The sequence below is a fragment of the Ranitomeya variabilis genome, chromosome 2 (assembly GCF_051348905.1).
Source record: "Ranitomeya variabilis isolate aRanVar5 chromosome 2, aRanVar5.hap1, whole genome shotgun sequence".
NCBI classification, from domain to species: domain Eukaryota; kingdom Metazoa; phylum Chordata; class Amphibia; order Anura; family Dendrobatidae; genus Ranitomeya; species Ranitomeya variabilis.
Genome location: NC_135233.1, coordinates 109,454,300 through 109,466,313, shown reverse-complemented (window position 1 = coordinate 109,466,313; position 12,014 = coordinate 109,454,300). Strand labels below are relative to the sequence as shown.

Sequence of the window (12,014 nt, the reverse complement as noted above, 5' to 3'; positions counted from 1 at the left end):
ATGCAATTAAAAAACGGCCTGTCAAATTTATTCTTGGAAATACAGCCAACTGCACGCTGATTTGGACTGACCAAAACTACATCCGTTCTTACCCTGATAATGATGGATTTTTAAGATGCAGCTTTGTCAAAGTAGAGATGTATCAGGTGAAGAACATGTGGTCTTGACAACATATTTTAATTGCACCATTCAAACATGATCATAGCTGGTAACTGTCACAGTGAAATTCAGGGTAGTGACAAACTATACTCAAAGAGAAATTGTGATCTCTAGTAGTCAAGCTCATGAGAAACCCCACAGGAAAATTTTGGGAAAGTTTAAATTATTTGGCTTATGTATTATTATTTAATATGCTTTGTTTATATAGCGCTATCATATTCCGCAGCACTTTATCATCGCTGTCTCCATTGGGGCTCACAATATAGACTCTCTATCAGTATGTTTTTGGAGTGTGGGAGGAAACTGGAGAACCCAGAGGAAACCCACGCAAGCATGGGGAGAACATACAAACTCCTTGCTTAAACTCCAAATAGGAGTGGTCTTCCCCAATCCTTTGGTACTGGAAGAGAATTTTGCATCTGAAAATTCCTGTGTGAATTTTGTATTGGTAAAATTATACAAGGTACAAATTATTTTTTTCTTCAATAAAGTGGCACACAAACAATAGGGCTTCTGTCGGACAGGACTTTCGTGTCCAGAAAGATTCAAACAATTTCTCAAAACAAAATTTTGGGATCAGGTAAGTGCAAGAAATGATGTGACCTAGTCTAGCTTTTTTAGAAGCACAAAAGTAATGCGCTTTCCTAATCACTTAATTGCTGGCACATGTGGCCCCCTGCCAAGACTTTTTGGTCAAACCTCTCCAACTTCCAACCTGCCTCAACAACCATTACCAATAAAGCTGCGGACACAGCTTAGTAAAACAGAGATCTTTAATGTCACCCGTATTAGTCAGTACAGCAGGAATCCTTGAAAACAGCTACACATGTTATCTCTCTAAAATGCTACACGCTATATGGCGAGCTTAATGCCAACCCGGACAAATTCCCGGAATATACCAGGATGTCTCAAGACTCCTTTTCTGGATTTGCTTGGTCGTGTCCAAGGAGCCATCTGGAGATAGGACACCCAGCTCCGTAAAGTGATTCCTGCACAGGAACGTCTCCTGGTTACATTAAGGTACGTAATAATTCTAAACAAATGCCAGTCATAATTATTGTTGGTATGCCATGTATTATTTGTATTTTCCTATGTCTTTAGCTAAACACCACCATAAATCAAATTGATTGTAATTTAATTTTTTTATTTTATTTCAGATTTCTGGTAACCAGAGAGAGCTTATCATCCCTCCACTTAGTACCAGCTTGGAATTTCCACCTTGTCTGGAATAGTTGCGGCTTTGTGGAACGTTCTCCGGGAGGAATTTATACCCCTACCCACAGCGGACATGTGGATGGAAATTGCAGAAAAATTCTGGAGTGTGTGATTTCCCCAACTGTTTGGGAGCGGTGGATGGAAAGCACATATGCATTATCAAACCCACCAGAACTGGATCGGAGTACTTCAACTACAAGAAATATTTTTCTGTAGTGCTGATGGCAATAGCAGATGCGGACTGTCGCTTTATCGCCGTGGACATTGGAGCTTTTGGCCGTGGCAGTGACTCCCAGACTTTCAAGAACTCGGATATGGGCCGACGTGTGTATGGCAAAAATTTTAATTTTCCCCTGCCATGACCTCTCCCCAACACTCAAGGCCAACCGATGCCATTTGTTATGGTTGGGGATGAGGCCTTTCAGATATGTGAAAACCTACTGAAGCCATATTCCAGTCAGGACTTGAACCACACTAAAAGGATTTATAACTACAGACAGACCAGGGCTCGAAGAACAGTAGAGTGTACATTTGGGATTCTTGTCTCAAAATGGTGCATTCTTGGGACAGCCATTAATCTAAAAATGGAGACAGTCGATGAGGTGGTGAAAGCCTGTGTGGTTCTCAACAATTACATAATGGCTAAGGAGCGACCCAACATTGAACTGGATGAACCAGTTGCAAACCCATTGCCAGATTACCAGCATCACCCGCTGCGGTCAACTCTTGAAGTTGGCCACATGCGGGACCAATTTGCTGCCTATTTTGATTCTGATATTGGACGTGTGGCATGGCAAGACAATATTGTGTATAATGTCCTGTTGGGTTTGGGTCTGTACCAGTTATGTTTTAAATGTTACTAATATTTTTTGTTAATAAACTACTTTTTTTATATCTTGACCGAGTCTCCAATGTATTTCCTCTAAAAACCACTTAGGTTGCTAGTGATAAAAGTAGTTGACGTCATTACGTCCTGATTCTGTTCTGCAGTATCTATTGGACGCAGACTGAAGAGAAGATGGAGGTAGAATACAAAGCAGATCTATACTCATCAGGTCATGTGTCACAAATAATGACTTCATGAGCATAAAACGCAGCCACATGAATTCATTATTTCTGACACCTGACCAGGTGAGTATAGATATGCCTTGTATGACCTCCATCGTCTCTTCAGTTTGTGTGAAATAGATTACGTACACTGAAGAAAAAATGGAGGTTATACAAGGCAGTTCTCTACTCACCAGGTCAGGTGTCATAACTAATGTGTTTTTTGAAACATGACCTGTTGAGTATAGTTCTGCTTTGTATTACCGCCATTTTCTCTTCAGTCTGCGACACAGATTAAGCAGACTGAAGAGATTATGGAGAAAATACAAATTATATTTTTTTTTGCCACCTCATAGCTCTATACCAAACACACAATGCTGCAGTGTTGTACTTACTAAATACTGGAGCTATGAGTTAGCAAAAAAATAAAGTGTGCGGCGCAGTGTTTTATTCGGTGCACGGTGTGTGATGACGGCAGCGAAATACAAAAATAACCAAACAGTATTGGGGGCAAAAAACATTATTTATTTTTAACAAATAACAAAATTTAACTGCGCCTGCTTGGGGTAGAGTGACGGAACTGTGGGGTGTGTAGCTGTGAGGCCTGGCTAAGTGTGGATGATGCAGGGGTGGCAGGAGAAGGGGCAATTAAAGTAGTGGGGTCTGGGAGTTCGGGGATGGGGATTGACGCATGAGAGGACTTAGACACACTGGAAGGGTGAGACAAACCTGACATTACAGACACATTGGGAGGTGAGGGGGGAGGAATACAGATATTACGCTGTTTTTTTATTTTTTTTCCCTTTTTGGGATCTACGTGTAAGTCTGGGGAGCCTCGGTGGGCTCATTTGTTGCGGCCTGGTGGTGGTGGGCGACCTGTCAGGGTCCTGCTGCTGCATTGTGCTCGTAGAGCGGACAGCCATGCCAGAGTCCTGCTGCTGCTGCATTGTGCTCGTAGAGTGGACAGCCATGCCAGTGTCCTGCTGCTGATGCAACATCGTGGTGGTGGAGCGGAAGGCCATGCCTGGGTCCTGCTGGTGCTGCATTGTGGTGGTGGAGCGGAAGGCCATGCCAGGGTCCTGCTGCTGCATGGTTGTGGGAAAGGCCATGCCTGGGTCCTGCTTCATCGTGGTGGTGGATCGGAAGGCCATGCTAGGGTCTTGCTGCTGCATGGTTGTGGGGAAGGCCATACCTGGGTCCTGCTGCATCATGGTGGTGGAGCGGAAGGCCATGCCAGGGTCCTGCTGCTGCATGGTGGTGGCAGTGAAGGAAGTCCAAGCAGGAGCAGCAGTTGTCATTGTGGTGGCAGTGGGCTGTACTACAGCACTCGGCATGGTGGTGGTGCTGTAGTGGTGTCCAGCAGTACTTGGAATGGAGGTGGCCGTGCAGTGGTATGCAGCAGAGCTCGGCATTGAGGTCAAGCATGACCGTGTGGGCACAGGTGGGAATGCCGCCACTGTCTGCTGAAAATACCGACTCTGCTGAATAGCCTGCACGTAAGCAGCATTGCAGGCCTGCATGACACTAAGCTGGAGATCAGGAGTAAGGTGTTCCAACATGCCCTTCTCTATTTGATTGAAAAAATTATGTGCTGGCCTCTGGAGGTCGCCTTTCACTTGGTCAAGGCTTTTGGTGACCTCCTGGATAAGTGTATTCATATGGTTTATGGCACTATCCAGTCACCCATCGCCTTGAGTCCATCATGAAATACCGAGCTCAAGTGCAAAAACTCGGGCATGAGTGACCTGTCCGAGGCCCTCTGCCGCTGCCGGGAAGAGCCCCAAAAAAAAGAGGCAGCGGACTGGGACAGGGGAAAACCTGATGGACCAGCTTTCTGGTCTCCAGTCTGTGTGGCACGCTCTCTTGCTGCAGCGCTACTGGAAGGCTGGGACAGGTCCGTAGCTGTTTGATGAAGGACCGCTCCAGAACCAGGGTCAAGAGTGCTGCTCCATGTGCTGTGAAAAAAGAAGAAAAAAATACATTAATACAAAACATTTACAATAGTAAAGCGCCAACTCCTGTGGGATAGAAAAATACAGATTAGGCAATCCAACACAACCCATTACACCGCAATAAATACTTACATTCTCTGGGCAAGGGCCGGTCTCAAAAATGCAAGGATGCGGTGATATTTGTAATGCGGATCCTTGCTCCAGAACCACTAGGAACCCGGCTCTCTTGACGAAGGTCCTTGTTGAGGCGATCCTTCATCGAACGCCAACATGTTTTGACTTTGAGCACTGTTAAAAAATATAAATAATGGTTAGACAATGCACTTTTGACCGTGATTGCACAACTGTGTGTGATGAGAGAAACTCCTGAGAGTTTCCCTCATCACACACAGTTGTGTGATCACGGCCAAGGTCACTGCTGCATCACACTGCATTGCAATACTTACAAAATGCATTTCGGACCCGAGTCGGCGCGTTGTCCCAGCCATCCCACATCGCTTTGGCCACCTCAATCCATAGCCGCCGGATCGTCACGTTGTCCAAGTGCTGCGGAACCCGGGTGTCCCACAATGGGACTCGCTCATGGACCAGGGAGATTAGGAGGTCATTTTCAATTAGGTCCTCATCCCATTCTGGAACCTAAAAAATAAATAAAGACATTAATGTTGGAGACATTAACATAAGGAAAAGAAAGAAAACAGAGACAGAAAACTGGCATGAATATTCAAAGTCAAGAAAAAAAAGGAGTCAAGAAGAAAAAGGTAAAGAAAGAGGAAAGTAAATAAATGAACATTCAAGAATAGTAAAGTCAGGATACAATAAACAGTCAGCCAGGTATACTTATACGCTGCCGCCTTGCCACCCAAGCGTCTCCACGCTGCTCCTGCTCAGCCTCTGCCACAGTGGAAGAACTGCTCTAAAAAAAGGGAAAAAAAATGTGTCACATGTGTAGATGTGACAGTGAATACTAACCAATCTGAAGAGGTGTGTACTCATTTCACTGACATTTCCACCTGCTCCTTAGAAGAAGATGACATTCTGATGCATGCAGAAAGAAAAAAATGACAGAAATTAGGACAAATAGAGGCAGAAAATAGAAAATACAGACATTGGCTTTGATATACTCACATTGTTCAGAGTCTTGTTTCCTCCAAGGTGCTTTCCTGCGTCTGGTCTGCTTCCCAGTCTGCTGTGTAGTGACCTGCCAATGCCCACTCCCTCCTTTTATCAGTTTGTATGTGGGGGGTGGCTAATCAGTGTCTAGACATATTTTCCTGTGGTACAACGCATACGCTCACAAACGCAAGCAAACGCATGTGCTTGCTAATGCATGCGTTCACATAGACCGTATTGCAATTTTTTGCCGCATTCCTTCCGCTAACAACCACATACATTCCTAGGCGACAAATTGACGCCTCTGAAATCACTACATGTAGCGTTTACCGCACCAAGCCGCAGACGACGAAACGATGCATGCGTTGTCAAACGCGGCAATACGCAATCTATCGCAGGCACCTGCGTCCCTAATGTTAAAGATAGGAATACACGACGCATGCGGAAAATTGCGGCACAAACGCTGCGGACACAACCGCAAATGTGAAACCAGCCTAACTCCTTCCTGATATGTGTGGCGATGTATGGCACACATCAGGCACAAGTCTATGGATCAGCTTCAGAAGCTAAGCCTGCGCCACACCCAGCATCTGATTCTAGCTCCATCTTTGACAGCAGCATTCAGCAGGGTGTGCTATTTCGGATGCCCATTGTCCCTGTGACATGACTGTTTGTGGGTTGCCATATCACCTGAAGGTCCCCCAGTCCTGCCATATTTGTCTACCTCTGAAGCACAGCCATAGAAGCCCGTGATTTCAGCTACATACTGAAATACTTTTCCAATACTGTTTCCAGTACATTGTATGGTACAAAACTACAACACAACCCACGAAAAATGTTGACGGAAAAATAAAAAATTTTGGGTAATGGAAGAAGGGGATAAAAAATGAATGCAGAGATGGATATTGGCCATAGTGGAAAGGGGTTAGGCTTATAAATGGCATGATATGATTAATGTAATATTATCCATCCTTCATTTTGCTCTTTGCCTTCTGTTTCTTCTACCTTAATGTGTCTTAGCATCATATGATGGTTTAAGTTTTTCTGTTACTGAAATGGAATGAGGCTGAGCAGCAGTACCACTTCATGGACAAAAGTTCTGCAGGTTGTAGATAAAAGCAGATTTTTTTATTCACCCAACTTCTGGCGAAATGTGTCCTTAAAAGGGTTGTTCAATATTTGGACAACACCTTCATAAATTGTGAAGTCTCTCTCAAGTGACATAAAAATAATCTTTTACTTACCACCCATACCGACATTGTTCCAGCAATATTGGCACCAGGTCTCCAGCACTCACGACTCACGAGACTTTATGTCACAAGAGCGCTGCAGCCAATCAGCAGCAACTTATCAGCTGCAATACTCAAACCTCCCCCAGTCTTCTGCATTTCATCCATTACTGTAATGGTACTGGTTCTGGAGATGAGTATAATTTTTTTTATTTTACTCAGGGGACTACAACATTAATTTGTCCCCATGGCCCTCGCATGACATCGTTGAATTTAGTAGCCTCTAAAGAGCTGCAGTGATCAAACCTCCCCCAGATGTCGAGGGAAGTGTGAGCGAAGTATCCCATTAATGGCTGCTGATTGGCTGCAGCGCTCATGGGAGGGTCGACAGTATGGGAGATCAGCCTTTAAGAACAGGTTGTCCAAACAGTAGACAACTCCTTTTGCTCATGATTTTTTCTATAAATTGACAATATACAGATAGACTATACAATTTTTGAAGACTGCAGACCACAGATCTTCTCAGTCTTCTCAGTCTTGTGTGCAGAATTATTGTCTCGATAACATTGTATAACTTTGTGTAATATTTTATATTTGGTTACAATGTCCTCTTATCAGTATATTGAACGATTATGTTGACTGCCTTATTTTTGTTTGTGTTTTAGCTCTACATGAATTTCCCAGTGATATCTTCTCACATGAGGACCGGCGGCATGGAGCCATCATTCTGCATGTTCTGTGTGTAAGTTAATAATCTTTTTCTAACTTTCAAAACTAGTCAGCCATAAAGGTTAAGTTCCCACAATGAGTTTTTGATTAGTTTTTGACGCTGAGTATTTTTGCTACACAAACGACAAAGTGTCTTACAGTTCCAGCAAAGTGGATGGAATTTATAGAAATCGCATGCTGTTTTTCACGCTACGTAAACTGACCTGTGGTGCTTGCTTAAAGTCCTCACCCAGCCAATTTCTCTTGGCATGCTGAGTTTTATATGTAGATTGTTTTCCTATAGAATTGCACTAGAATCTGAAAATCACCAGGTAAGGAAAACACGTGCGTTTGTAGTGCATTTTCGCTCCAGAAGAGCACTAAAAACCGCATACAATCCGCATATGACTGGATCATTAAAGTTTTGTCAAAGCCAAAACCGGGAAGTAACAAAAACGAGGCAGCTTTAGTACATGACATATCAATAAGAGACAAAAAATGCATGCATGTAAAATCTAATTTACATAATTGGTTCAGAAATGCTGCACAAAATCTGCAATATCAAAAAGTCAGCAACTATTCACCATGGCAACGTAGCCCAAAAGAATAGCAATTTGATTACAATATCTGGAAAGAAATCTATTTTTCTGTAAACTACCCAACTGCGTGCTGTGCTTTAACTGATTTATACAGACTACAGACTTATGAAATTCCCCCCAGCGCATGCACTGTATTCGCCGGTTTCTGACCTGGGACTGTAGGGTATGTATGAATTATACATACTCCCAGCCAGAGTCCGTCCAGTTGACGCGGCCTTGCTCCATACACTTGTAATGCAATGCAATTGTATGGAGCAAGCTGGCGTCCACTGGCCGGGCTCTGGCTGGGAGTATGTATAACACATACATACCCTCCAGTCCCAGCTCAGAAACCGACGATCTCCACAGCACACAATGCGTCCGCTGGGGGGTTCATAAGTCTGCAGACACACAGAGCGACTGCATACTTATTGATCTGGACTGGACAATCCCTTTAATCAAAATGCTTATTTGTAAATATTTAGATACAGTTGTGTGAATAAGTGTTCAAAGTGTTTTCCTCCTTCCTGATTTCCTTTTCTTTTGAAGATTGTCACACTTAAATGTTTCTGATCACCAAACAAATTTAAATATTAGATAGCACAAGTAACCACAAAATACAGTTTTTAAATGAAGGTCTTTATTATTAAAGGAAAAATAAATCTTTACCTTCAGGGCCCTGTTCGACAAAGTGATTTCCCCCTAAACCTAATAACTGGTTGGGCTACCCTTAGCAGCAACAACTGCAATCTAGTGTTTCTGATAGCTGGCAATGAGTCATTTACAATGCTCTGGACTCGAATTTAGGCCCACTCATCTTTGCAGAATTGTTGTAATTGAGCCATACTGGAGGGTTTCTGATTATAAACTGTATTTTTAAAATCATGCCACAGCATCTCAGGTCGGGACTTTTACTAGGCCACTCCAAAGTCTTAATTTTGCTCTCTTAAGCCATTCAGAGGTGGACTTGCTGGTGTGTAACATGTGGCAATGTAAAAAGCAATTCCTCATACAGCTCCATTAGTGAAAGAGTTAAACAGTTATGGTGAAAATGGTAACACACTAAATTTTTTTACAAAGTTTTGGCATTTTAGAAACCAGTAAAATACAATAAAAATATGTTATTTATCACCACAGCACAGGTCATTTTTACAGCACACTGATTACAGTTGTAATTTGGATGATACTTCTTTTCTTCAGTGTGCTCTACCTAAACATACAATATTGTCTGTATCCTTAATGTATTCCGTCTCGACTGATGTTGTTATAAAGATTAACCAAACTAGTAACCTCTATACAGTTCCCGATTTCAGACTAAATTTTAGGCAACATTTTAAAGGGGTTGTCCAAGCAGAAGCCATCTAATAGGCATGGCCTTGCTCCATACACTTTAATTGAGCAAGGCCGCGCCCCAGCTAGTGGCCCCACCATGCAGTGGGCATGGCCAACAAATGTATGAAAGCGAGGCCTCGTCCACTGGCCGGGAGTATGTATACCTCATACATACCCTCCGGTACTCAAAAACCGACAAATCCCCGCAGTGCACATCCTGGGGGGATTTCAAAGTCTGCAGTCATAAATAGTGACTGCAGACTTTATCGATTTGGACCGGACAACCCCAGTGATGTTTGCATTAAAAATCTGGGTGGGAGTTTCCAAGAAAATCAATTGCTTAGCTATGAAAGACTGTACTAATCTAATAAAGGAATAAACTAATGGTACTAAAGTATCAATTATAAAAGAGCAAGCAAAATGTCCTGTTTTTAAATCATAGTTTATCAGCTGATAGAGGGTTTCGCAAACTTAAAATATTGGCAATCATCGATCAGCTGTTTTCTTCTCTGGTGGTTGCCTGATGAACAGCACAGCTCCATTCACTATGTAGTAGGCATTCAATGGCACTGCAGTTCAGCTCCTATTCACTTCAGTAGAATGGCCATCAGTCAATAAATGGAGCTTTGCTGTTCGGCTCCACTGTTTACATTCGGCAGCCACCAGAGATTAAATTAGCTGATCGGTCAGGGTGCCGGATGTTGTAACATATTGTCCGTGATTTATCAAAGCAATTATGTCAAAATTCTGTCTTTAAACACTTTGAAAGTTCTCAATTTTTACGCTACTTGGAATTGCAGAAAGATTTTGTGACTTTTGACATTTCCACGCGTCTCAACAAGCTCTGTCAAATTGGGCAGAACTGGGGTGGGACGTGGGGGGGGAAAGGGGTAGAATGAGGGCATAAAGCCACAGCTCATCAAACTCCTGTCACGCTGTCACATATTTTTCGCCATAAATATTACTCCAATCCCTGATAGTGTTTGAAGGCGCATAACACTTTTCAGACGCTTCATATTTATTTATTTGCCTCTTATTGAATTAGGAGCATCTGAGTCCAGTACGCCCCATCATCAAGAAACATTGCCAGACTTAATATACCTGGACCATTACTTATATGTGTGTGAAGTATAATAAAGTGTTTTTTCACCTTCATGACCATGCTGAATTTTACAATTCTGACCAGTGTCACTTTATGGTGTAATAACTCTGGTATGCTTAAATGGATCACACTGATTCTGAGAATGTTATTTTGTGACATGTTGTACTTCATGATAGTGGTAACATTTCTTCAATATGACTTGCGTTTATTTGTGAAAAAAAAGGAAATTGTGTGAAAATCTGAAACATTTTGCAATTTTCAAACTTTGATTTTTTATGCCTTTAAATCAAAGCAATACATCACCCAGAATAGTTAATAAATAACACTTCCCACATATCTGCTTTACATCAGCAGAATTTTTTAAAGATATTTCTTTGTTAGGAAGTTAAAAGGGTTAAAAGATGACCAGCGATTTCTAGTTTTTCCAACAAATTTTTTTAAACCATTTTTTTAGGAACCACATAACATTTGAAGTGACTTTGAGTGGCCTACATGACAGGAAATAACCAAAAGTGATACCATTTAAAAAACTACACCCATTAAGGTGCTCAAAACCACATTCAAGACGTTTATTAACACTGCAGGTGCTTCACAGGACCTGAAGCAATGTGGAAGGAAAAAAATGAACAATTAACTTTTTTTCCCAAATTTTACTTTAGACGACATTTTTTTTATTTTTAGAAGGGTAAAAGGAGAAAATAGACACAATATTTGTTGTGCAATTTTTCCTGAGTACAACGATATGTGGAGGAAAACCACTGTTTGGGCAAATGGCAAGGCTCGGAAGGGAAGGAGCATTGTTTGACTTTTTGAACGCAAAATTGGCTGGAATGGAGAGCAGACGCCATGTCACGTTTGGAAAGCCCCTGATGTGCCGAAACAGTGGAAATCTCCGCACAAGTGTCCCCATTTTGAAAACTATACTCATCAAGAAACTTATCTACTGTAGTCTCTAACATAGAGCTGTGAAAAAATTAAATAAAATGTTTTCCACTTCCAAAAAAATGATCTTTTAGCCCATTTTTTTTATTTTCACAAAGATATGAGGAGATAATGGACCAAGAAAGTTGTATAATTTTTTCTGAGTATATGTGGGGGAAAACTACTGTTTGAGCGCACGGCAGGCCTCAGAAGGGAAGATGCAACATTTGACTTTTTGAACGCAAAATTGGTTATAATCGAGAGCGGATGCCATGTCAGGTTTGGAGAGCCCCTGATGCACCTAAACAGTGGAAACCCCCACAAGTGACCCCATTTTGGGACTAGACCCCATAGAAATTTATCTAGATGTGTGGTGAGCACCATGATACCACAGGTGCTTCTCAGAAAGTTATAAAGTTGAATCATAAAATTAAAAAAACTAATTTTTTTCCACAAAAATGTTGTTTTAGCCCCAAATTTTTTATTTTCACAAGGGTAACAGGAGAAAGTGGATTCCCAGAATCTGTTTTGCAATTTCTTCTGAATACACTGATACCCTATATGTGGAGGAAAACTACTGTTTGGGAGCATGGCAGGGCTCAGAAGGGAAAGAGTGAACCTCCAAAGTTTCTTGTAGCCATCTATAAGCTTCTTGCAC

General features: G+C 42.1%; 1 protein-coding gene across 1 annotated transcript in view; it reads left to right on the top strand.

The window, feature by feature from the left end:
- The window catches only part of SLC24A3 (solute carrier family 24 member 3), a 490,808-nt gene that overhangs the window by 282,132 nt on the left and 196,662 nt on the right, over positions 1–12,014 (top strand). The window contains exon 3 of the mRNA XM_077282811.1: positions 7,381–7,457. Coding sequence (XP_077138926.1) covers positions 7,381–7,457 — 77 coding nt within the window. The remainder of the gene's footprint in view (positions 1–7,380; positions 7,458–12,014) is intronic.